This window comes from Triplophysa rosa, linkage group LG1 (assembly GCF_024868665.1).
Source record: "Triplophysa rosa linkage group LG1, Trosa_1v2, whole genome shotgun sequence".
NCBI lineage: Eukaryota > Metazoa > Chordata > Actinopteri > Cypriniformes > Nemacheilidae > Triplophysa > Triplophysa rosa.
The window spans coordinates 35534328-35560414 of record NC_079890.1 but is presented as its reverse complement, the minus strand read 5'-3'; the positions used below and the strand labels follow the sequence as shown (position 1 = coordinate 35560414).

At 41.5% G+C, this 26087-nt stretch overlaps 1 protein-coding gene across 8 annotated transcripts in view; it reads left to right on the top strand.

Moving 5' to 3' along the window:
- ppargc1a (peroxisome proliferator-activated receptor gamma, coactivator 1 alpha) overlaps positions 1-26087 on the top strand; it is a 332603-nt gene that overhangs the window by 292964 nt on the left and 13552 nt on the right. Inside the window, exons 1-7 of one of the 8 annotated variants that reach the window (XM_057334902.1) lie at positions 1303-1493; positions 4610-4789; positions 18570-18761; positions 19780-19902; positions 20568-20895; positions 22480-22525; positions 22694-22767. In XM_057334902.1, the coding sequence (XP_057190885.1) occupies positions 1446-1493; positions 4610-4789; positions 18570-18761; positions 19780-19902; positions 20568-20895; positions 22480-22525; positions 22694-22767 (991 nt within the window). In that variant the 5' untranslated portion in view covers positions 1303-1445. Of the gene's footprint in view, positions 1-1302; positions 1494-1522; positions 1885-4609; positions 4790-18566; positions 18762-19779; positions 19903-20567; positions 21685-22479; positions 22526-22693; positions 22768-26087 lie in introns of those variants that run through there. The other 7 variants (XM_057334897.1, XM_057334847.1, XM_057334887.1 and 4 more) reach the window with 7 other exon arrangements.

Sequence of the window (26087 nt, the reverse complement as noted above, 5' to 3'; positions counted from 1 at the left end):
GACAGCAATGTTACGCGCAAACTCCACCGCTCACCTTCCCTCGCCGGAAATCACGTCAGATCTTCTGAAGCCTTCTGGTTGGAATCGCTCGAGCCACTTCAATGTCACAACGCGCGATAGAAGTTTAAAAAGACAACACTTTATTTAACATAATAGCGTAAACGCACATCGCTCGACAGGTAAGGAATGCATCCTTGGTGTTTTCGATTTCATAATGTGCTTTGCGCAGAGGTCTGGGCTAAACTCCCAATATCCACTGACCCCAGAACAGCCCCTGACTGCCCCTGACTGTTAGGACTTCGTCGCCTACTGGGTTTGAGAGAGGGAGAAAATCCGCCTTGAGCGTATTACATATTATCTCAAGCTGTTAGGACTCTTAAGTCCATCATGTTGCTCGATTTGCGACTTCTCAATGTTGGGACGCATGACTTAAAGAGCATGAATAAATATGTGCAGGACGCGGACCGCAACGCTAAATGTGAAACTGCATAAAGTGAGCTCGGACCCTGTGTCAGTCTGGCGTATATAGACAGCATAGTATTTCCACACACAGCACCTCCCCTCACACACACTGTTCTGTGACATGTGAGCATTCGAGTAATGCCTCGGAGCTGTGTAGATTCAAAGCGTTCCGTGAACCATCACAGTCCTCACGGCATATCGACCGCGTTCTCATACAGTATAACCAACCCGTGTATCATATTTCATTTATTCACATTCTTTTCCGTTCGTAATGTTTGAAGATAAGCGACACCGGCGCAGATTTGTTTAATAAAGAGGCCTCCGGCGATTGTTTACTCCGGTGAACGAAAGTAATTAGGATTAAAAGCTTTTCTTAAGCGGCGCAAATATAATTGCATGATATTAGAAATACCAGCATATCTGATGGATGCGCTTATGGGTGAAAAGTCCCGACCGAGTCGTGAAATTGTTCCACAGCAAATTCTGATTCCACTGACCTGTGTGGCAGATTAGACTTTTAAACTTGCTTGTGCGCTTTTTTCCCATTTGATCAGTAATACGGTGTACTGCACTTTGCTTTATCTTTTTAAAGAGGAGAACAAAGCATGCTGTAAACATGTAACATGACGGGTTATAAAAAAGCACAGAAACAGGTTGCGCTACACATCGTAGTCGTTGCAATAGGGGCACGCACAGAGAGGTGCGAGCGGTTTTATAACTGGGAAAGATTTACTATGCGCGTCCCAGACCCCGCCCTCTTTACAGTACGTCATTGGCGAGTAACGGCGAAGGGGAGTCACTCCCCTGCCTACTTTTAATAGCTTTGTCATGTGATGGAAAGCAGTTGTAAGACAGGTGCCCTCGGTTCATTGTCAGTGAGGGGCGCTTCCCTGTATGAGCGCGGTCCGGAGCAAGTGGATTTTGTCATTTTCCGTCTGTGATTTCTTTTTTTGTTTTTTCGTATACCGTCATTCAGGGGCTGGATGGCGTGGGACAGGTGTAATCAGGATTCGGTGTGGAGAGAACTAGAGGTGAGAACTTGCTTTCCAGGGCTGGAGCGCATTTTGCGGAAAGACGGAGCGCCTAAGAACGTCCAAGTTACCGTTATGTGCACTCGTCCGATCATATATTCTGCGCGGAAGATACCGGAACTCCGAATGCACGGGAATATACCGGGTTGTGAGAAAGTCTATTATTTTGGCAGAAATCATGTATGCAATGGTTGATCTGGTTATAGCGCGTGATCATCTCAAGCTGTGTCGGAGCTGAACAGTGACAGACGTGGAGAATTGTGTTGACATGCCGGTGGATGGAGTGCGCTCGCTCGCTGTAACGCAGGTGATGATGAGACAGGTATCTGCTCCAGTGAGAGTCTAGTCCCACTACCGATGCGCTGGAATTACTAATATGTTCTCGCGTCAGGTATTGTACATTGAAACTTTTTCTTTTAGACACAGCCTACAGAGGGCTATGTGCACGCTATGCATGCGGAGCGCGTGTTGGAGGATACAGTATGTGCAGCATCTTATCACAGGAGAAAACGGTATACAGGGGTTTCAGATGGAAACGGTTGATGACAAACCTCATTTACTTTTCATTTACCAAGCCCTCGTTCCAAAGAGCTTGCTTTTTTTCTAACGGGAATTAAATATTAGACGATAGTTTCTACATGTAATTATTCGTTCTTGTGTGTTGCCTCATAGGGAAGTTAACGTAAAGCATGTTTTAGGCATTTGTCGACGTTCAATGTAATGTGAGAGTATACGCAATGTAGTATCTATCTATCTATCTATCTATCTATCTATCTATCTATCTATCTATCTATCTATCTATCTATCTATCTATCTATCTATCTATCTATCTATCTATCTATCTATCTATCTATCTATCTATCTATCTATCTATCTATCTATCTATCTATCTATCTATCCGCGTGCTGTCTCGTTTATGGTAGCCTACAGATGCACACGTACCATTAGTTATTCATAAAGCAACGTCTTTATGTTCGGTCTTTAAAACTTTTCTTTACTCGCATTATTCCACAAAACATCGCTGCTCTCTAAGCACCCGTCTGGCTTGCAAGCTATGCATGTGTTGTATTGCTATACACGTTTTCATGTTAGTTAAATGTCTCGGAGCATAATTCCACGTACACGCATCAGCAAATTGCTTTTCGGCTTTAATTCTACTCATACGTGCCATCGAGTCGCTCTGCGTGTGCTCGCGGTTAAGCCTGTCTGTATTTTTGAGAGAAAAGGGACTTAGACCACGCAGACGTTGCTTTCCATTTTATCAGGTGCGCTTTATCACTACCTTAGATGTAACCGGTTTCCATAGCTTGCCCGGCGACAACAGGATTTGTGTCATAAATAAATCCAAAGACATAACATCAGATAGCAGTGTATTATGGCACGCGATTCTCTTATATTGGTTCATTTCTTTGACTGCTGGGACAGTGCATACATGCCCTAAACTGTCAGTAGATATCAATAGTTAAATCGCGCACCAACGGAAACGCATTTCGAAGATAGTACAAAAATATATTTTCACTTTTCTCGACGTGTTTAGTCACACAAACACCACTCCACAGCACCCTCCTCCGTCTGTCAAAACTCTATATACGCCTGTGCGCATCGATAACTTTTTTTTTTAGATTGTTTTATCCGACACTTTGTGTCTATGACAATATACCCATTGACAATAATGCAGTGGGAATATTCTTGCCCGGCGGAGGGCGTGGCTATCGCGCTCTTCCCTACGACGCCCCGCCCCGGCTCCTCCGCAACCAATCACAGAATTGTATGTTTACTGGTTGATTATGTTCCGGTTTCCTAAACAGCTGATACAACGTAAACATGTGTGAGTAGAGTTACTTAGAAAAATGTTACGTATGTGGCTTTTCATCTTTTTTGTCTTCATTAGGGTTTTGTCTGGCGGATTTTAAATATCTAATGGTAACCATCGGGGTTTTCGGGTATTTAAAAAAATGAGCTTAGAAATATAACGTTATCACAGCTGTGATACATGTACAGTTGTTGGTTCGTTAAACTTACAGGTGCAGAGTTTTGAAGGATGGGGAATGCTGATGGGCAATACCTACATTTTGTGTGTAAAGAAGGAAATGTTGATCAAATTAAAGTGTGTCAGTGTTTACCAAGGTACTGTTTTAGTTTTTTTTCATGCTCAACTAGTTCTCTGGTTGAGGTTCAGCATTTCTTATTGTACGTTTTACTTGATATTTAAGACCTGAATAATGCTAACAGATGTGTACCATCATATGGTGTGCTCAAGGAACTGCCTTTCTTTTGTAACATTCTCTCGTCTCAAATGGCAGACTGCCTGAACTGCCATATTGCCTCCAAGTTAGAATCTTTCTTTAATTTAAAATTGATCTAATTTAGATGTTATATATAATATCAATGTCTCCTCTTAAAACATCAAGGTATTTGCAAAACACTGCTTATCATGACATATCTATATTGTTGGTCGTTCTTATTGCTGGATTTTTTCTGAAGGCTAAATCATGGAAATCGCAAATTTAAGTTCACATTCTGTCCACAAGATCTCTGCTTTTTGCTTTTGATTATTAGGAAATTGAGCAGCTATGCTTCTAAATAAACTTTCAATAGACAGTTTCATCTTAACAACATAAACAAACGTTACAGCGCATGCACACTTTTGTGAACCCACCTGAAATTCCGGTACACATTCACAAACAAAAGAGTGCCTGTAGATTATTTCTGATAACAATCAAAAGAAACCGAGAAGAACTGTTACTTGGCTAAACTTGTCTCTCCAATATTTGTAATAATTTGGACTTCTCAACCGCTAGATGTCAATGTACCGTACAGATTGTTTGTTTAAATGTGACCGAACTACAGGACCCATTCAACAAATTGTTTATTTAATAAAATGAACATACAACAAAATTCAACAAATCGTTTATTTAATACAATTATTATAAAGTAAAATAATAATACAAATGAATATGAACATAAATAAATAAAAAATGAATAGTTATATTATTAGACGCTAGCCAATCACAGACCGGAAGTTAACTGGGGGTCAGGTGCGTGCGCGCACACAACCGATGAAACGGTCTATAAAGATGTATAATTAACACATGTTCAACTCATTTATCTTCCAGTGTGCTGCCTTGGTTGGTGAAGACCAACCCCTTTGCCCTGACCTGCCTGAGCTTGATCTTTCTGAGCTGGATGTCAGTGACCTCGATGCAGATAGCTTCCTGGGTGGACTCAAGTGGTACAGCGACCAATCAGAAATCATTTCCAGTCAGTATGGCAATGAAGTGTCAAACTTCTTTGAGGTAAAGATGCTCATTTTGCTTTTTTATTATTTTTATATTATTTATATTCTGTCTGTGCAGTCTTACATTTATTGTGAGTGTTGAATCCGCCAGTGCTGTTCATGAATGGTGTTTTACAAATTTAGAAGGTAGAAATAAGCATGCTTGGGGTGAGGTATTATGATAAGCACCCAACCTTTGTCCCTTGTTTAAGTTCAGCTGTTGTATCTTATATTAAAGCAGTCGTTCCTACAGCGCTGCGCATTTCGCCTCCCTTATCAGTTCGGTTTATAGATTTTTTTCCCTGAGGAGTTGATGGTTGAATCCGGTTTATAAAATAAGGCAGACATATAAAATGGGCATCCAGTACAGATTTGAGAACCTCTGGTCTAAATATGCAACTTCTAAACCAGTTTGTCCCTGTCCAGTGTTGTCATGTGGAAAAAAGGAAGAGTTAGAACTTGAAACCTGTTACACTTGCACTTCTCCGTCACTGACACAGAAAGCAAAGTCCATAGGAAAAGAACTGGGCCGGCTAAAACAAGGCAGGCAGAGCCAGGACTGGTTCATTATGTCTTATCTGAGCAGATAGGGAAGAGAAATGATAATGCCGCATTGCTCTGAGTGGTGGGAAATATAGTGCAGGGTCTTTCACAAGGGCACGTTTTGGTGTTTTGTGTCATGGTGTGAAAGGGCGCGGTATTCTTGCACATTCCTATAGGGTTGTGTGAACCATTTACATGTATCATGTGGCGTTGAGACCCCTAAAGGTTGGAGAATGGTTTTAAGAGGTCCAGCAATTACAGAACAAGACACTGGATAAAAATAATATTGCGTGTGGGTGCACGTGAATGACATAGGCGGCGTCCACAGGTAAAGTGATCATTTATCCAAAGCGACTTACATTGCATTATACTAGACATTTTCGTTTCTAAGTATGAATTTACCAGCATTATACAATCATTTTAGCTTTTCTTTTGTGAAACACGAGGGATGCGAGGCACAATATCCAAGCATCCAATGTCAAATACGACCAAAGAGCGCCATATTTAATATAGTATAAAGACAATTACAGTAATGCAGGGTTCGAATGACATGAGGGTGAGTAAATGATGATCATTTTTATTTTTGGGGCAACTTTAAACACAAGGTGGTAAAAGCAGTTCCTCCTAGATCAGAGTTGGAACGTGATGTGCCAATATGCATTTTTGATACTGGCCTATGTGGGTCAGTACAGCGCCCAAGAGCAGAGTCGAGACAGGTTAATAAATGGCCAGCTCTTTTGCAAAGCCAGTTGGCAGAAGTTTTTCATCCTTCCTCCGCACTCATCTGAACAACTGGCAATGTTGTGTGACTGCAGTATAGTAATGGGTGGCCTGGCAACCCGTCTGATCTCACACACTCAAACGGCCACGCAAAAACCAGGCCGCACACACGGATGACTAAAAGATGCTACAATAGACAATTACATTTATGTATTGATCGAACCAGTACTAAGTATGCCACACGAACTTGAATTCACGCTCGCAAAGCTTTTCTTATCGTTACGATTCAGTATTTCTTGTCGTACGCTTTCTTGACATCTTGTACATGATGTTCTACTATTGTAGGGCCGTGCGGGGCAAGCCGGCAGGCAGATGAAAATGAGCGATAGCAGCGGACAGAGAAATGCAGCCTAGAGATTTTGCATGACGTGACGGCTTTTGCCTTTTAGTGGCAGTTTAGTCCTAGTTATCAAGTCCATTTCAGGGGCTAAAATGGATCTCTGGAGGCGGGGGCCAACAGGCAGCCTGCTCTGGCCCTGGGAGAGGGCCTGACAGCCCGGTCAGCCTGTCACCGCCAGCTCTTCTCATAGGAACAGGGCCGTGGGGAAGTTAGAAGCACTCAGTCAAGTTATACTATGGTTTGGGTTAAATAGATTTGCTCTTTTAGGCACTGGTCAAAGGTTATCCAGGGTTGCTACATAATAGTGTGTCCTTTGCAGAACCTACACGAAACAATTACTGTTTAAATTTTTCACTTGGATGTTTTCCTTTCTTTTTCAAAGAATATTTGAAGCATTGTATGAGTCGGTAGCACTTAGTAGGCTATTTTAAGACACAATGGTACTATGGCATATACAGCCACGGAAAACATTAAGAGACCATTTTAAGATTATTTTCAGTTTTTCTGAATTTACCTTTTATAGGTATGTGTTTAGGTAAAATGATCATTTTTGTTTCATTCTGTGAACTACTAACAATATTTCTCCCAAATTTCAAATAAAAATAATGTTTCTATTTGCATTTATTTACAGAAAATGAAAACTGGAGAAACATTTTTTCTCAAGTACTGCAAAGAAAATAAGTTCATATTCACTTTTAAGCAATACAACAGTAAAGTTTGCACATGTATTTAGAAAAAGATAAGAAAATGTATTTTATACGTGAATCTTGATTTACAGTATATCACAGTTTTCATGTGTCTTGTCATGCTGTCAGTCTTTCACATTGCTGTTTGATGACTTTGAGTCACTCCTGAGGTTTGATTTTATTTATTTAAATGCTGATTACATGAACATTTGGAATGGTCTCTTCATTTTTTCCATGGCTGTATTTGCTACAGTCTAAAAAATGCTGTTATTTTCAACCCAGCGTTGGGTCGATAAGGGACAAACCCAAGCGTTGGGTTAAATTAGCTCAGAAAATGTTTATATTTGACCCAACAATTGGTTAAAACAACCCAGCATTGGTTACTTTATAACCCAGTGGCTGGGTTTGTGCCTCTTTGACCCAACGCTAGGTTAGAGTGTATGTTGACTATGGTATTCATATAGAGTACTATGGTATGCAAAAAGTTCCTCATTTGACATGAACTGGTTAGTTTATGCAGAGTTTTGAATGAGCAGCAAAATGAAAAAAGTATAAAAGCTACACACTGATGATGAAGTCACCAAAATAAAATCGTTAAATCGAGTAGTTCAGTGCAGCTCTGCCCTCATCTCCAGCAGCTCTGTGACCAAAACACGGTAAAGGGCACTTAAGCAGAGCTTCGGGCTCAATACTAACTTTCCCACCTTGCTCTCTCATTGGAGCCTTCACGTGTAGCGTGGTAAACAGGTGATTCGAGTACAGCATGCTGACTTTTTGGATGGCCTTTAGCTCTGAATCCAGGCAGGAGTTCTCGCTGTTCTCTCTGCTGTACGGACGATGTGTGGAATGGTACACTCCCTGACTCCAAGTGATTGCCGCAGCCTTTATTTTAAGGGCACTTGACACCTAGTCAAAATAACTCCCTGTTAAGGGCCGTACTGTATTAGGTCATCCAATAAGGGCTTTGCGGTGGGGTCGTGTGATGTTTATATCCAAACACGCTGCCAGCGAGTGTTTGGAATTACAACATGGTCGTGGTGTGAAAGCACAGGCTGTGCTCTGTAAGGTGAACACGGCTAGTGATGACCGGCTAAAACTTTGACCAGACATTGACCTCCTTGCCAGCTGTTGGGCACGAGCCAAAGTGGGTGTTTGTGCGTGTACGTTGGGGGTGGGAAGAGGACGTCTACGCGCCTCCGCGTCCCTGCAGATTAATCACTGAAATAAATCTCACGTACACACGCATGTAAACAGGGGCCCGTTCGCTCCTTGCTTGTCTGGTAATTTGTAAATCTATCAAACAGCCGTCGCCGCCCGCTGAAACCCGGCAGGGAACAGTGATTGATAAAATTGCTCCGTTGCATTCCTGGATCAAATGTACATATCTCAGAAGACAGGAAAACACACCCATAAGCACATCCGCACAGAGGGACGTGCACACATAGCGGTAACGGTGGCTGCTGATGGCTTCGCATTTTTAATTTGCAAATATATGCTGACATTTGAAAACACACCATCAGTTTAGCGGCACCAGTTCAGCTGGGCCAAGCATATTATCATATTGTGCTGTATAATGTGATTTCCTCAAGTGAACACTTATGAAACGCGCACGCACGTATACACGCACACACACTCGCTCGACACTTCAGCTTGTTTCCCCGGCTCGCCTCTTAAAGTGCAGATAGTTTGCATGTACTTTGGTGTCAGCCCACTCAAAATCAGGTAGATTGTTAGGCTGCTTTTGTCTTGTTTGTCTTTTGTTGTCGTTGGTGGTTTTTAGACGCCACATAACTTATTATTTAATCATAGTGATTTTGTTGCTTAAGAATGAATCATAATGTGAATTATGTTGGGGTTTTTATTGGCATTTTACAGGTGTGGTATGAGGGTTTATGCTGTGCAATGGTAGAAATGAGTAAAGATTTTGCTATATTGTTTATATTGCATTGCTGTTTTTGTATTGTAGCTAACAGTAGACAGGCCTGCTGTGAAATACCTCATAAGGGGTTCGAATGCCGGAATTCAATTTCTTTTCAAGTCAAATTATGTCAAACCGACATTTCATAAGAAATTATACCCGACAGCTCAACTTATAAATACTTATATACTGTATATATTTCATTTACCTTATATTATACCTTAAGAATAAGTTTGACTTGATAAATAGCCGATTTTGCTTAATTATTAACCAAAAATATAAATAATTTACTGCTTTATGTTTTACATAATGTGAAGCTGTTTTGCACTGATGCCAAGTTTCGCATTTAGTTTTTACAATCTTTTTACATCAAATTCCCCCAAAATAGTCCAATTAGATTAAGCATTTCATAAATTTTCACATTAACATTGCTGCATGATTGTTTTATGTTTACCTTCACGTTAAATCATTTAACAGACGCTTTCATCCAAAGCCACCCGTAGTAGCTGGTATATTTCATACAGTATATGTAGGTCATCGAGTAGAACATAAATACTCTGCTGGCATAGATATACATATTCATCTAAATGAATATGATGCTAGCACTAATGTAATTATTTAATGGTTGTTTTCATCAATAAGAGACCTTGTTCGCTCTATGCCACTGAAGTCTTTTGGCTGTGAAACTTGTCAGGCAGCCATAGAGAAAACCTGAATTCCAGCGGGCACAAGCAAATATATTCACTCGTAGTCACTTTGTAATGAAGGGAAGGATAGATGCAAGAGAGCGTGAGGATGAGGGACAGAGGAGAGGGAGGGTTACATCTCCTGCAGTTGGAAAATAGTCCCCGCGGGGCATGTTTACAGAAGCAAGTTAACATCTACTGCTGGTTGCTTTGCTTCCTTGCGTTTTCTCCTTCTCTGGGTCTCTCGCACACTTGCTCCCTGTCCTGTGCATGCTTTTTTCATCTCTCTATGTGTATACGTTCATATTGTACTCTGAACCACCTGATGCTCATCCTAAAACCAGTTTAATCTTAGCAGAGCATCATCTGAAAATATTTGAATGCTGCGATGTTCTTGATTATTTTTCACGAACACTTTACATCGGATTACAAATCTTATCTAATTCCTTCAAGCCACCGGTATGCATTACCTTAAGCTTTGATCTTAACACATCTCCGGTGTATGCGCGTTCCTGTTTGTACATGCTCGCGCTGCTTTAACACGGTTTTCTTTCCTTTGCTCGGAGACGCAGGGTGTTCTGCCAGGTCTCTGTAGTAAGTGTCATCTGACAGTCGCTACCCAGAACTGGAGCACCACAGGTGCTGTCACACGAGGGGCTTTTTTCCATGTTTGCGGGCGGGTTACAAACGGGGTTTTCCTTGGACACAGTGGCCAGCCCTTTAAATCCGTTTTACGAGTCTGGCTTAGACAGCTCTCGGTGGAAGTTGCTCTTTTGCAGTGATCCCGTGCCAAGTTTAATCTTGGTCATGATAAATATACTATCAACAGTACAACCAGTACCAGCCAAGGATTTAACATTGGCTGGCATAATGCTGATAATTATTTAATCGCATTCTATGTTCGTGCAAGACATCCAAATGCAGCCTTCGCAGAGTTGTCTTTTTGGCGCGAGTCCAAACAAACGCAATCTCTCAAGAGTATTTTGATGCCTCCGTATAATAATGTTCCCATTTCGTTGTTGGCATGCAATGTGTCACCAGTTGTAAGTGTGGGATAACCATTGTGGGCTATTTTTAGTTGGGGACGGTAATCTCTTTTAAGAGCCTTTCAGGGCCTGTCTCTTTCTAACCTGGCCGGAAACGCTAAGCCAATAAGCCCCAAGCGTCTGGCTCGACTCTGGGGCCGAGAGAGAGAGAAAGTGAGCCTGGTACAGACGTTTCCTGGATTATTTAATACTTCAACATCACGGGGAGGCGGATCTCTGGATTCCAGGAATGCTGGTTCTCTCAGAGCTTATGCACTGGGTACAGGGTGTTTCGGACGTAGCTTAGTGCCGTCTGTGAGATTTTAATGAAGGGGTGAACTGAAAAGAAAAGAAAATGCAAACATTCTGCAACAAATGAACTGATTGGGTTGCAGAAGAGAAACTTGATGCATGCTGAAACGTGCAGAAATACCTTTAATATATCTAAATGATAAAACTCCTCTTTTACTTTTTAAGGCTATTCACTTTTTCTTTCCTCTGCAAAACGCAAAAGAAGATATTTTGAAGAATGTTGGAAAGCGAACAACGGCGGTACCCATTTACTTCTTTTGAATTGCAAGTCAAAGGGTTCTTCAAAATAACACAAAATTTGTGTTCTGCAGAGAAAAGAAAGTCATACAGGTTTGAAATGACAAGAGGGTGAGTAAATAATGACAGAATTTTTATTTTGGGGTGGACTATTCCTTTAAGCGGTTTATTTCTATTTTAAAGGGGTCGTATGGCGCGTTTTTCTGTGTTTTTGGTGTGTTATAAGTTGCTGTTACAACTACCCGGCTCGAAGGGTCTAATATACATGTATTAGACACGAAAAATTGCAAAAATGTAAGTGTCGGACTCGGAACAATAGCAAATGCTCACCCAGACCTGCCTGAAACGCCTCGTGTAACCACACCCCCACAAATCTACGTCAGTTCGTGGTATGATTTGACTAAGACCGCCCAAATGTATACTCAAGTAAGGTGGGCGTACCTGTCTGTACAATTGTTTTGGAACCTGATGTTCCAAATATGGTAAGAGGCGTTACATTTCCTTCACACGCTTGCAGTATTTTACCAATCACTATGCACTGGTTAACTGGCCAATCACAGCACACCTCGCTTTTCAGAGCTATGAGCTTTGTCAAAAATCTGCTCGTTTCAGAGAGGCGGGGCAAAGAGGAGATACAAACATGCACGGTATGTGGAAAATACAGCGTTTTTTAACCTTAAATCGTGTATACACATTGCATTACATCTAAAATAAACCATAATATTTGTTTTAGCCGTGTCATATGACCCCTTTAAGAAAAGTTGTGCATCTCAAAAACATCTTGTATTCTTGTTTCGTGTGGTTTAGTGGCTGTTGTTTGAGAGCATTTTAATGGTGTACATGGAACGAAACACAAGGTATAAAGAGAATAAGTCAAGGTCTTGTAGAGCCTCAGCCATCGCATCTCGGAACGGGCAAAAGATGGGAGTCAAGGTAAAAGATAATGCATTTATTTAGTAATCAGCAAATAGCTTTTATCCAGTGAGATGAGAGCGATGCAGTGGGTTCTGATAAGATCATTTGCTTTCAGGTGTTTTGCCGGCTACTGTACTCAGCATTGAGTGTAAATTGAATAGCGTGACCTTTTGCAGCCGAATCAAATTGACTGCATTTCCACACACGTTCTGTGCTTTCAATTACCATACGTTTTATGATATGGGTCTGCAACCTCACTCGCTTCACATACGTAGATGCTTACATGAGAGCCAGGTGTTCATGATAAAACGTGTGCACATGCAATCTGTAAGTGTTTTTGCCCTTTAGTTTCACACTTTCAGGCTCGACATTATGCAGTTTACCAAATATTGCTTTTTTTGTAGAAAATCACACTAGAGAGTTCTTCTCTTTTGTGAGGTTGTTGGGAATGTTAAATTTGCTTCTGCGTTCTTGATGCAGTGCTGCTGATGTTGTGCCCCACTGCTGATATCAGGGTGACAAATGACGGGCCATCCTGCCTCTGTGCCGCTCACGAGTCTGCCAACATCTAAAAGGTCAAAGGGGGATCGAGAGGGTAACGTAGCACTTTTGACAAGAGAGGAGAGATTTGAAGAACTTCATTATTTGGGCTTCTTAAAGGAACATTCAAAATGAAAATTTGGTCATTATTTACACGCCCTCTTGTCATTTCAAACCTGTATGACTTTCTTTCTGTTGCAGAACACAAAAGAAGATCTTTTGAAAAATGTTGGTAACAGAAAACTGCTGGTCCCCATTGACTTGCATTGTTTTTGTGTCCATACAATAGAAGTCAATGGAGACCAAAGGTTTTTGGGTACCAATATTTTTAAAAATATCTTCTTTTGTGATTTGCAGAAGAAAGGAAATCACTAGAGGTGCACCGATTGTCGGTCCAGAGTCCTGAATCGGCCGGTTTTTCGTATGATCGGCCGGATCGGTGACCGGCCGGTCAGTCTTGCGACTCTGTGTAAAACAAACGTAAATTCCACTCAACCCGATTGCTTGTCTTACGTTAAAACTGTGGTAATTTCACCTAGGTAAAGTGACATTCAACACGACTTCTACTTGTTTTAAAAAATCCAAAATATAAAAAAATGTATAATCAACCAATATATGTGATATATATCTGAAAGAGTTCTTTACTAACACATAAAAATGCAACTACATATACATCTTTAGAGTAGAATTCACTTTTTTATTGAAGTTGCAGCAAAAATCAATCCACTTCGTTTAATACTGCAGACACAAGATAAAGACAATTTATTTTACATTTCAGAAAAAATGAAATAAAGCAATGTTATTTTCATAAACGGAAACAGACGAGAATAAAGTTGAAGTATTTTATTGTTATTTTAGACTTTTGTGAGATGAGTACAAAAATGAAAAAGGTAAATTAAGTGACATGTTTAGTTATATTTTATTATTTGTACTTCTTTTCAGTCACAGAGTTCTTCAATTTAAGAGTTGTTTGGGAAAGAGAAGATTCTGTAATTTAATGCAGCTTGGAGAACTGCATTTAGGGAAATTTGGGGAAATTGTAATGTTCAATCATTTATGTAATCAATATAAACAGAATGTGCATTGAAGTAAAGTTAATATGGTTTTATATACAGTATACTGTCAATTATAGTTTGTGGATAGAAAATCGGAATCGGCAAAAATCGGTATCGGCAGGTTTCACTTATAATAAAATCGGAAACCGGAATCGGCAAAGAAAATTGCAATCGGTGCATCTCTAGAAATCACACAAGCTTAAAACGACAACAGGGTGAGTAAACCAATGCAGAATTTTCATTTCGAAGGGAAAGGGGTAGTTATCCCCCAAAAAATCAGTGGTCATTCATTCACCCTCATTTTGTAACAAAAGAAGATGTAAAGCTAAATGTTATTCACAGTCACCATTCACTTCCCATACACCCCTCTTCCTTCCTGCTTGTATTTTTTCTGTTTTTTATTAGATGTAGCATGATCACCATGCTATTTAATATTTCAAAGAAAACACTTGTCTGCAGAGTTCCTGCTTAGGGCAAAGGTCTCTTTGCATGCAGTTTTAAAAAAAGTGTTTTTTTTTTTCTTTTATAACTTGGCTGTGTTCAAATTTTTGAACTTTGTCTCTTTAAGAATCAGAGCGCACTCACTGACAGTGTCGGCATTATTGGATGAGTTTCTAAAATAAGTAGAGCATCAATATGTCTGAGCACAGAAAACTAAGTTTATTGTAATTGCATTAGAGGCTTGGCTATAGACCATCTGTTGCACTGTGGGTAAAGCAGTATGCAGGCCCCCCTTGTTCTCTTTCTACATTATCCACATTATTTTCAATGCATCTATTTGTAGCATATCCGTTTGTTGGTATTGTTTCTTCTCAGAATGATCTTGAAGGGCATGTTGTCCGGTAGCATAGTAGAAAACATGACGTTCAAAAATGCATTCCTGTAAGTGTCAAAATAACCATTCACATGCGGTCATATGTTTGGTTTAAGGATTGCCAGCGGTCAGTTACTGGTTAAAAGAATCTGACAAAATTTGCATTCCTAGTTTGACTATGATCCTTTGTCTCTTTTTGAGATAGAGGTTGTTGTGGTCACCGAAGAGCTTCCTCGTGCCTTACTTGTATATCTGAAGGGTTCTCTTGACAGAATGCATTTATTCTAATTGTGCACGTGCTAAAATACGCATTGGTACTTGTTGGTGAGTTTGATTGTACAGCACTCTCGCTGGCGTAAAATCTGCCTGTGGTGTCCAGACAGAGCCGGGGGGTGGTAATGTTTGTGAGGGTTATAAAAAGTTAATCTTTGCCGTAGCCTCTCTCTCTGTGATCATTGCCTCTGGAGCAGACATGCCTCAATGCCCGGCTTGCAGGATCATTTGCAGGGGAAATGAGGTTTGAAATAGTGCTGGTGATTCCAATGGCAGAATCCTATTTTTGAGTATGACATATGAGAGCTAGGCCATTTATGTGTACTGTGACATGATATTGTTAGGCATATTGATGGTGGCTTACACTGTAATGTATTTCATAATACAATCTGTGATTTACAATAGGAACGGGAAGCTTTTATATGTATATAGCCTATATATGTATTTTCGTAGTTTTATTTTTGGTGCCTTTCTTGATTTGCAATTCAAGACTTCTGATGCAAAAGCTTCTAAGTGCCGTTTAAAATTCTAAAATTAGTGTTTTTATCATGTTTTTTTTATTATGTTTAGGTTCAGTGATATCACTTTAATGGCACTGAATACATCTTATTTCCCATTAAAGTGAAATAACTGTTCATATAAACTTTAAGCCTGATAAAAATAATAATTTTAGAAGAAAAATTGCCAGATGGGCCTTTGCATCTGAAGTCTTTCATTCTTTGCACAAAGATCGTGCGTTTTTGTTGGGCATTAACCCACTGTTGCAATCTGAGTTTTTCTCCATAATTCTTACCCACAATTCTTTGCAGTGCACACCTCCCGTATTTCAGTATATTACTTTGATACGTCAGCTGTAAAATCATTAGATTAATAACACTCTGTGATTTTCATTGTGCATCAGACCTAATGTGCTAACACCCACAGACCAACATAGCTAGCAAACTCCCTTATCAATCATTTGAAAGTTTGTTGTTTAGTTTTTGAAGTAATTTTTTGCTGAGCCCCAACCTAGAAATAAGAATAAACTCAAACCATTTTCGTATCTGTAGCCACGCTGAAATGGTATCTTAAATTTAGACCGAGGCAAACATTTGTTTTGATGTGTCTATTTCAGAAAGGATGAAAACGAGAAACACATCCATTTTGTGTTAAACTTTTCCCATTCTTTTAATGTAAACCGTATGAGGTGCAAGGTTTTGGTTGTAAAACTCACTCTTGAGTAATTGACTTTCCAGGTTTTATTACCCACAACGCTTTCCGTCTTTGTCACGGTAGAGATGCAAGGCCCCAGACAGGCTCGCCAACCAAACCTCGCATTTGTCTCTCTTTTATATTCTTCCCTTACTTGTGGGTGTGGAGTATTCGTTCAGATCCTCAAACGACATCAGACAGATTTTGCTCCTGTTTGCCTTTGAGACGAAATTAGGAGTAAAAGAAAAGGCCTGTGCTTCATGTTATCAGCGGCATATGTTATATCTCAGCAATACAATGGCTTGGGTGGAACTCAATAAAAGAGTTAAAGCAAGGACAATTTCAAAGACAGCCTGTCTGATAACAAAAGGGCTCACCTGATAATGAATGACTGGTGAGCACTGGCGTGCTTCTGAAGTCCTGGTGGAGGGGGTTAGATGGAGTGTGACTACCAAGCGCTCGCCGGTGTGTTTTATGGCTAATTGAAGCATTTGGAATAAAACAGCCATGAATGGCACCCTTTGGAATTAAAGCGGGTTAATATATCGTGATCCCACAATTAGCCCACGATTGCTAAGATCTGTTTAAGTCGGTGGGGTCCATTAAGCGGAATGGGAATGGGTCCTATCTATTTTTCATCCACTCTTAGTCCAGCCTGAGTCCTCTTTTAAAGCTGCCAGAGGCAATCAATGGCTGGAGTCACGGCTTCCAGAGGCGGCCAGGCGACTCTGGCAAATCGGACAACTTTGGCACCACGCTAGATGTACTTTTTAAGTGTTGGTTACACTTTGAATTATGTGTCTGGATGGCAGACAAAGGTTATAGAGTCTGTATTGTAGAATATATAGCGGTAACAGATTTTGTAACAGGATGTTTTTGGCTGGATTTCATGCTATTGATTGCTCTCTAAACCCTGGAACATTTTGTCATTTCGTGTCTGATCAAGTATCCACACTCGTCTTTATTTGAGCTCGAGCTATTGTTAAATCTGTTTCCGACATTTGTTTTTAGACTTAAATGAATAGAAGCCTTTCACGAACCCGTGTAATTCAAAAGATGAGAGCGACTATTAAAGCAGTGCCCCTAAATAACCAGGGTTATAATTAGCTTGAAGGAAACGCTTATTGTTATTGCCCTTTTCGTCAATGGCTGACTGAGACTTTCTAAAGTCGCAGAAGACAAATCACAGGGAAATTATAGCTTATAGAAAGGACATCATTAGCCAACTATTAAACAGCAGGGCTGGCGTTTCTTTGTAACTGCTGTGCCGTCACATCCCAGGTGCCTCGACGAACATTCTGTTATCTCTCGGAAATATGTGCCGTTATCAGTTCCAATAAAGAATAAGGAAACATGTCCCAAGGAGGGCATTATGTGCTCAATGATCCTCCCTGTCAGTGGATAATCAAATGCTAGAACTATCAGTGCTGCAATCTATTAAATGGAGGGGAATGAGTAAAATGGCCTTGTTTTGATGTCTCAAAAGCAGCTCGCATAGCACAGAGACATGCTGGTGTGTAATCGTGGGAAACTATTAATAGAAAGGGGATCAAACAGGGTGATCATTGCACAAGGGGACTGCGGGCTAAGCAGCACAACACTTCTATCTAAAAAGGACGGAGCCCCTGAAGCCAGCGTGCTTGCGCCCGAGCGCTATCAGCAAGCGATACTAATCCAATGGTGTGCATAAACGGATTTGTTCTTGTTGGCCTGTGTACGCCACGTCCCCCAGCAATTTTGGTGTTTATCTTCCGCAGTTGCTAAGTCCCGTGGGTTTTGGTGCTGGAACTTTTAGTGCCTGCTACTTTTCCACAGTCACCTCACCGCGGATGCGCTTGCCGTCTGCAGAACAACAGCAACAGAGACATGCAAGTTAAAGAATGGAGGCAGCGTTTAGTTTTGGACTCATGTTGTATTCACGGTCGCAAAAAATATTGTGTCTGTTAAGCATTCGTTGACAATACGGCTCTCTTAACTGGGTCATGAAGAAATAAGAATGTCCAAGCTGAATAAAACTATAAGAATGAAGTGCCAGGTTTTTAAAAATGTAATCTTTGTATTAATAAGAGTAACGTAATACATTGTGACCCCTCTATGGATTGTTGTTGAGCCACATGAGACAGCCGAGTTCGCGATTGGTGGAACTTAATTTCGTTCTTATTTTGGGTCCCTCTTTCTCGCCACTTCCCCGGCTAGCTGCTGTGTGTCAGCTCAGTTAATGGGTTTCTTTGGGGAGATATTATTTTGGTCCAGTAAGCTGCATGTTTAATGTATGACTGATGCTGCTGATTCATGTGGCCCAAGCAGTTTGTAAGAGATTTGTGTAAAAAGTGCATGCGGCAAAAAACCTCTATTAACAGTTACAAGTGAGTCTGCAGCGTCCGCAGCATTAAGACAAACAATTTCGACTTCTCCGAAACTAAACTGTCCTATTTTCTTTTACTGTTCTTTCCCCATCTCCTATTCCTTTCACCCCCTAAGAAGATAGATGAGGAAAATGAGGCCAACTTGCTGGCGGTGCTCACAGAAACCCTGGACAGCATCCCAGTGGATGAGGACGGGTTGCCTTCGTTTGAGGCCCTGGCAGATGGGGACGTGACCAATGCCAGTGATCAGAGCTGTCCTTCCACCCCCGACGGCTCGCCACGCACGCCAGAGCCAGAGGAGCCCTCCCTGGTAAGAGAGACCCTCCCTCTGTGGCCAATCCTGTTTTGCCGTGAAGCATAGCCTCTCGTTCTGTTTCTTTACCCCCCGCTTTTTTTCAGTCCCACGCTGTTTCGTTTTCCTTCACTGTCTCTGTCTGGTCTTCACTTGCACCAGATAAGGATACGATGCAGGCCCCGTGACCAAAAATGGGTACAGACTCGCCAGACAGAGGCTCTTGCAGTCTCGTGTTAATCTGTCTGTGAGCTGAACGCGGCCACTCTGCTCGGTTAAAAAAGCAAATCTGAGCGGATCAGTGTTCCTGAGGTGTTAATTGCCTTGTTCATTACTGCCGAAAGGGACACACACAGCACTGTTAATATGGAAGAAAAAAACAAAGCAAAAAGGAACTGTCTAAAGTAGACCATTTTTCATCTTTGTTGTCATATTAGCTCCTAAAAAGGCAGCTGAAGTTGATAAAACAATCCAATTTGCTTTACTGTTCCTGTATATTAGCAGTTGTATGCACACTGTCTTGATCAAATTTTGATTTAAATGTTCATCAACCGAAGATATCAGTTTTACTTTCAGTCTTTAAACCAGAAATTAACATGAACTAGGGCTGTGAGCTCACATGCAAGACAAAAAGCTTTGGAAACATTGCTCTGAAGTATCCATTTCCTTCTAAACATTAAAGAGTTCCACGATATTAATATTTTGAGATATTTCTGGCTGATTTTGCACATGATTCTGCACATTGATCAAACCATTGCACGTTTACATTGCATTTCAAACAAAGGTATACAGTATTTACTGCTTAGGTGATGCATTTTAAAATGTAAAACTTTTGTTTTGTAAAAGTACAAAGTTAGTTTTTAACCATTGCATTTACAGAATGAACCATTTGAAAAAATAGTAAATGCAAGAATAAATGGCTTTACATGCCAGTTGGGCACAAAAGTGCTTTCGTCTCCTCGGAATGTTTTTAGAGATTTTTATCGTCATTTTATAGTTGTAATCCCTGTGATCTGTTTCTCCGCTCTGTTTGTAGCTGAAGAAGCTCCTCCTGGCTCCTGCTAACTCCCAGCTCAGCTATAATCAATACCCAGGTGGCAAAGCACAGAACCATGCAGCCAGCAACCAACGGATCAGACCAACACCTGCTGTTGCCAAGGTAGCTGCTCGCTGCACTTCTTGCATCAAAGGCCTGGTGTGCGAGCTCATCTGCTAGCTCCATGTAATTTTTCCTTTCTGATAAATTATACAAATAGTCTGTTCACTCGGGGGAACTGAAGCTTGATTAAGTTGTGTCTGAGACGGTGTTGTGGCTGCCTCATCCGAAGTTGCATTACCCTTAATGATGTTTAAGACTTCTGAACGCAACTGTCTCATTTTCATGAAAAAAGGAAACATTGAGGTGTTTTGATAGAATTAGCAATGTTGTCATAAAAAAAGATGATTTATTACCGCAGTCCAAGTCATGTTGCGAAGAAGATGCAGAATGAGTGATTATTTGAAGCAAGCATGTCTCCTCGCGTAAACACGGCACGCAACTCTCTTTGAGGAGTTAATTTTCCATAATGACTTTGACTCCTGTGTTTCTGGAGCTCTGCACATGGCAGGGTCCCAGAGGACGCTGCTGTCCCCGCCCGCTGCCTTCGTGCAGATCTTCCTGGAGCCATCCCAAGACCTCGTAATTAAGATGATGGGCGAAGCACGCTCGCGTTGCCTTCTGGGAGACAAAACCACCTCTGCACTAACCCCTCGTTCTAATCCGCAGTCTCGTGTTACATCCCACTCTTATTCTGTACCTCTGTCTCTCTGACTCCTGTTTTTCAGACAGAAAATCCCTGGAACAGCAGACCACGAGGGGCCTGTCCCAACCGGTCCGTGAGACGACCTTGCACTGAGCTACTCAAGTACCTCACCTCAAGCGACGAGGCCTTCCAGATCAGAGCCAGGGAAGCCAAGAGCACCTGGACAGGCTGCGGCAAGGACAGGGGGGGCGCTTGCACCTTGTCCTGCTCATCCTCCTCTTCTCCATCTTCCTCGTCCACCTCCTCATTCTCCTCTCTGTCGTCCTGCTCCTCCTCAGCTGTCTCCAAAAAGAAGACGTCTTCTGCCTCCCTGTCTTCACAGCAGCAGCTGGCAGTTCAGGCCCAGCGAGGTGAGAGCCAGGCGCCTGGAGCGTGTAGTGTGGCTGGTGAGGGGGCAGGGAAGTGGCGGCGGTGTTCTCGCGGGGAGCGATCCGCCCCGGTGGCGCCGTCGTCCCGCGGAGGCGGCTGCGGCCACTCGTGCTCCGGCGAAGAGGGGCCAGACGCTGACAAAGGCAGCTCAGCTGCCGCCCGCTTTATTAGGTACATGCACTCTTACTCTCAGCCGCCTAGAGAGATGGGTCACGCAGGCAGCTGTGGTCGTTGCCTCGAGGCGGGCGGCTTGGCTGAGGCTGGCCGCACTAATAGGCACATCACGGTGACCATTAGGAAACGGAGGCAAGCGCTAGAGCACCCCATGCTCAGTCAGATGCTCTCCTCCAGACCCAGGCCGGCCCGTTACCGGGCCCACCTGCAGTCGCCCTATGCCCCCCAGAATAAAAGACAAGCTCAACCCAACGTGGGTTGCAGTGGACGCTTAGATCGGCACAAAAAGACACACAATCAAACGTTTAGCTTAGCTGACCAGAGCGATCTCGAGTGTGGCAATTTAAACTTAGAGAGCTGTTGGTTAAGCAAGCCAGAGCAGGTGAGTGCCAGCTTGCATGATCTGGTGGGCCAAGGTGGGGAGGATGTTTTTGATGATGTCATAGGCAGCCCCCTGTCATTCTCACAGGGCCTGCCAAGCCCCTTGTTCGCAGACTCTTTAGTTCCAGACCACACCCCCTTCATCTCACAAGGGCAGCGCCCAAATACACAAGCACTCTGCAGGCTCCCCGATGACCAAGCCCCTCCAGTGTTAGGTAATCTTTGCTGCATCCCCGCCCTCTTTCCTTTGCCTCTCCTCCTTTAACCGCTTCTCAGTTTGACCACACACTAACCCCGGCGCTAACACAAACCTAACATTTACTTGGGAGAGAAAACAAAATGAAAGCAGCCAGCCGCACCTTTCGATTCAATGGGCACAAGCCTCTGTCTGTAGATTAATTATAAATGGGAGATGGGAGAAGCAATCATCACTTTGAACTGTGAAGTCACCCAATTTCAATCTCTGATCTGCGCTGAAAAGCTTCTTTTCTCGGGCTGCCATATTATAGCTGTCTAACTGAGACAATCTCCCTAGTTGCAGTTGGATACGGTCGCAGCCTCGGGCAACTGCACAAGCTTCCTTGACTCTTCTTTCTGTCTCTGCTTTGGTTTCAATTGCATGCTCAGTATCTTATGGAAGTTAATTTCTAGTATTTGTGCTATTCTTTGTCGTTTCATAATTCATTCTTGTATAACATTGTGTACTCATTCTGACTATTGGGATGTGGGGGGCTTTTTACGATGGGCTGGGAGTCTGAACACATGCCATCACTCCATCCTGCCTCACAAAGTATGCAGTTAGATTTTAAAACAAACTAAACAAAGGGGTCATGTTAATCCAGCTAATGGTTTTGCCCAACATTTTTTTTTACCGGAGAGACATCTAGCCTTTCAGCGTAGGGTTTCATTGCCGTCACTGATCGAGTCTTGGATTTAGTTGTAGACCTGAAATATACTGGGCACCGTGTAAACTAGTAAATTAATTACCCATGCTCCTTTGTGTTCTGCAGCCAAACCAACCAACTTGCCACTTCCTTTGACCCCAGAATCTCCAAAGTAAGTGAGAGAGTTTTTACACAACTTTTGTAGAGCAGACAAAATCTGAAACTGAAAGATCTGAAAAAAATGAGGCATTTTGTTAATTTCATTTCCATTTGTGAGTTCACACAAAAACCGCAGCGATTCGTCACTGTTCTCATAAATTGTTTTTCATGTGTGTTACAGTGACCACAAGGGATCTCCGTTTGAGAACAAAACCGTTGAACGTACATTGAGTGTGGAGATCTCTGGAACCCCAGGTAAACACAAGAGCTCTGCTTATAGTCAAGCAAAATTTTGGTGTAAGATTTGGAATATCTTGCTGTAAAGATAAGCTTTCTTGTTTTAGATTACTGGCAAAGGGCAAGTTCTCCCACAAGCGTAGTTTAATAGTTTAATTAAAGCTCAGGGTTCAAGGTGAATGGATGAGACATGGTCAGAATTTTACACAGTCCACTATTGATTACTTTGTCCATTCTTGGGGTGATTTATTGGAAAGTTTCACTCTTCCCCTTTGAACAAGAGTTTATTCTCTCGCTTTCATTTAGACTCTAATGCTCTTTGACTGGTCAGCTCACTTCTTCAATACATCACAGACAAATTGATGTGGCATTATTGTTTTAATTGGTTTTGCCATGCAATTCCGTTTCAGTTTAGCTACAGATATTATCTGCGTCTTTTCCAGACAGTCTAGCAATTTGATTAGGGACATTAAGGTAGTTTCCTTTGCTAATTATATTATAATAGTTTAATAAATATATATATATTTATTTATAATATTTATATTAAAGGGATAGTTCATCCAAAAATGAAAATTCTGTCATCATTTACTCACGCTCATGTAATTTCATATCCATATAAATTACTTTGTTCCAATGAACACAAGGAAAGATATTTGGAAGATTGTTAGTAATTTTCAATTCCGGGACATCATCCACTAGTAGGAAGAATTAAATGGTAGCCAAAGGTGCCCGACAACTCTTTGTTTTCCTAAATTCTTCAAAATATCTCATTATTTTCTTTGCCTACTATGGTAGTGGCTTATGTCCAAATTCTTCCAAATATCTTTCTCTGTGTTCATTGGAACAAAGAAATTTACACAGGTTTGAAACAACCTGAGGGTGAGTAAATGATGACAGATTTTTCATTTTTGGATGAACTATCCCTTCAAAGGTCTAGACAGACAGTGAAATCTAGCAGCAAGGTTGCGAATTGAAACCAACTGCTCACGCCACCCCTCCCTTTCCAAACACTACGACGGCTGACAGAACATGGCGAATTACATGCAAGGGGACCCGCGGTGTATGTAGATAGAAATAGCTCATTCTAAGGTAATAAAAACATAACGCTTCATTGTGTAAGCTCTTTATACACCTCTGAAGGCATAGCTATGTATATTATATTGCATTTCTATAGATCATCCCAAAATTAACACGCTGGACCTTTAAGGCACTCTTAATATATAATAATAATAATAAAAATTATTATATATTGTTATATTTAATATAATATATAATCATATTATCATATTTTATTGTAATATTATTTTTTTTTTTAAACATGATGAAGGCAAAATAAGTTAATACAATTAATTACACTTAAGACAAACTATACCTCAGCTGGGACAAAAAAGTCTTCAGCAGTTCTCCCCTCACTTTCTTTCTCTCAGCATAAACCACGCAGGTAATTATTTCTGAATCCCCCATGCAGAGATTAATCATTCCAGTTCAATAAAAACAAAATGGCTGCCCTTTCTCTCTCACAATGTGTCACGGTGAATGGGCCATTTGGTATTCACTTACTACAAGGTAATGGGCCTCGGTGCACAGATTTGACCTACCCTGGGGCTGGAAAGTAACCTTTATTTGCTATATTTGCTCAGACGTGGATTACAATGTGGATGTTAGTACACGAAAGGGTTTTGGGACGTCTGTGAGCCAGTGCATACGTGTGACTGTATTGGAGGTGGTGTGCCGCCTTATACTTGCATTAAGATTAAAGAGTCATGTGAGGTCAGCCTTACAGCATCTTAGACAAAGCTAAGGGTTCATTTATCATAGTCATATAAGAAGGTTCTTATAAGCCTGTGCTATTTAATGCAAAACTAAAGAGGGCTACACAAGTGCTGGAACACTTACACAACTGACATTTGGTAGTATTATTTGCTTTGATGTTGAATCTTTTTGGTAAGGATTATGGTATTGTCCTCTGTTGTTTCACCTCTCCTATAGACATTCGTACTCAGCTCATACGTCTTTCCTGAAGACCACATGAGATGAACTGATTACCAGTCAGTGTAACACCAGATGAGACCTTTAAATCCATTGGGTTCCATAAATTTCCATTGGGGTTTGTGTCATCCTGACAGCAGCATGAGAAGTCATTTACAGAGCTGTAGACTTAGAGAATGGCTAGGCATTCTCACCAAAGAGAAAGAAACAAGGCACCTGTGAAATAGCGGTTGCGTAAAAGCGGGAGATTTAATACGCCTCCCTAATCCCCACCCCTCTAATAGATTAACTTGTGCAGGGGTTCCTTTAATTATGGTATCGTATGACACCCAGGTCCGTCCGTGCTCCGCTCCTTGCATGGCATTTTGAGATTACCACAGGGATCAGTTCTGTAAGATTTAACTAATAATTTGTTCAGAGATCCCTGTGTAATTCACACCTTGCCAGAAACAGATGAGAAAACCCACCGGCATATGATTGCTGTTTGCATCCACTCGCATTCATCACAGCCAGTTTTGACTGAACGGCACATATTTATGTAATGCCATGTAATGTGAAGGCGATAATAGTCCTTGGTTTACGACCCTGCGTGCATTGTTTTGCCCAGATGGAGTTTGATTGGTGCGGCAGAAGTTTCTTTGGCAGCGCACGCTTTCTTTTCATAGCTCATCACATCGGCCTTATGATAAATATAGTCAGGGCCACTGTTGTTTTATATACTGCATCAGGTTGCAATATTGTATCTGTCTAATTTAGAGAGAGATTGACAGGGGAAGGAGATCAATGGAGTATGCTGGGGGTCGAGGATGTTTCTTTTACATGAAGGACTAGACTGGTGACTGCAATCCTCTGAAGGCTGTTTTAAATCAAACCAAAAAACAATTTATAGAAAAAGGAACAGTCATGCGTATGAGTCAGAATAGCAGATTTCAGTGAGCTGGAGAGAGGGTGAGGTGGAGGAAAATAAAGAGGAACTACCTCGGGTTGTTTGTGCAAGTGCATTACCCATGCCGTAAAGCAGCGGATCTCAATACTTCCCATATAACTGCCATCTGTCGCCACATGAATCTGTCAGGATAGCTGGGGTTCATGAGCAGAAAAGATGGCAATGATAAGGAGGATAACAGCTCCCCGAGTACTGTGCGTTCACCAGAGACACCAAATTATGGCTTTCATACATCTGCGTCTAAGTGTGCCAGCAAAAACTAATGATCTGTGTGTTGGATTATATTAATGATTATTTGTCATTTTGATGTGTCCGTCAAAAGGATCGGTGTTATTAAAAGATCTGAACATTGGAGGAAGTTAACCCTATCTATCCGTATTGTATTGAAATCTGGGGTGACATG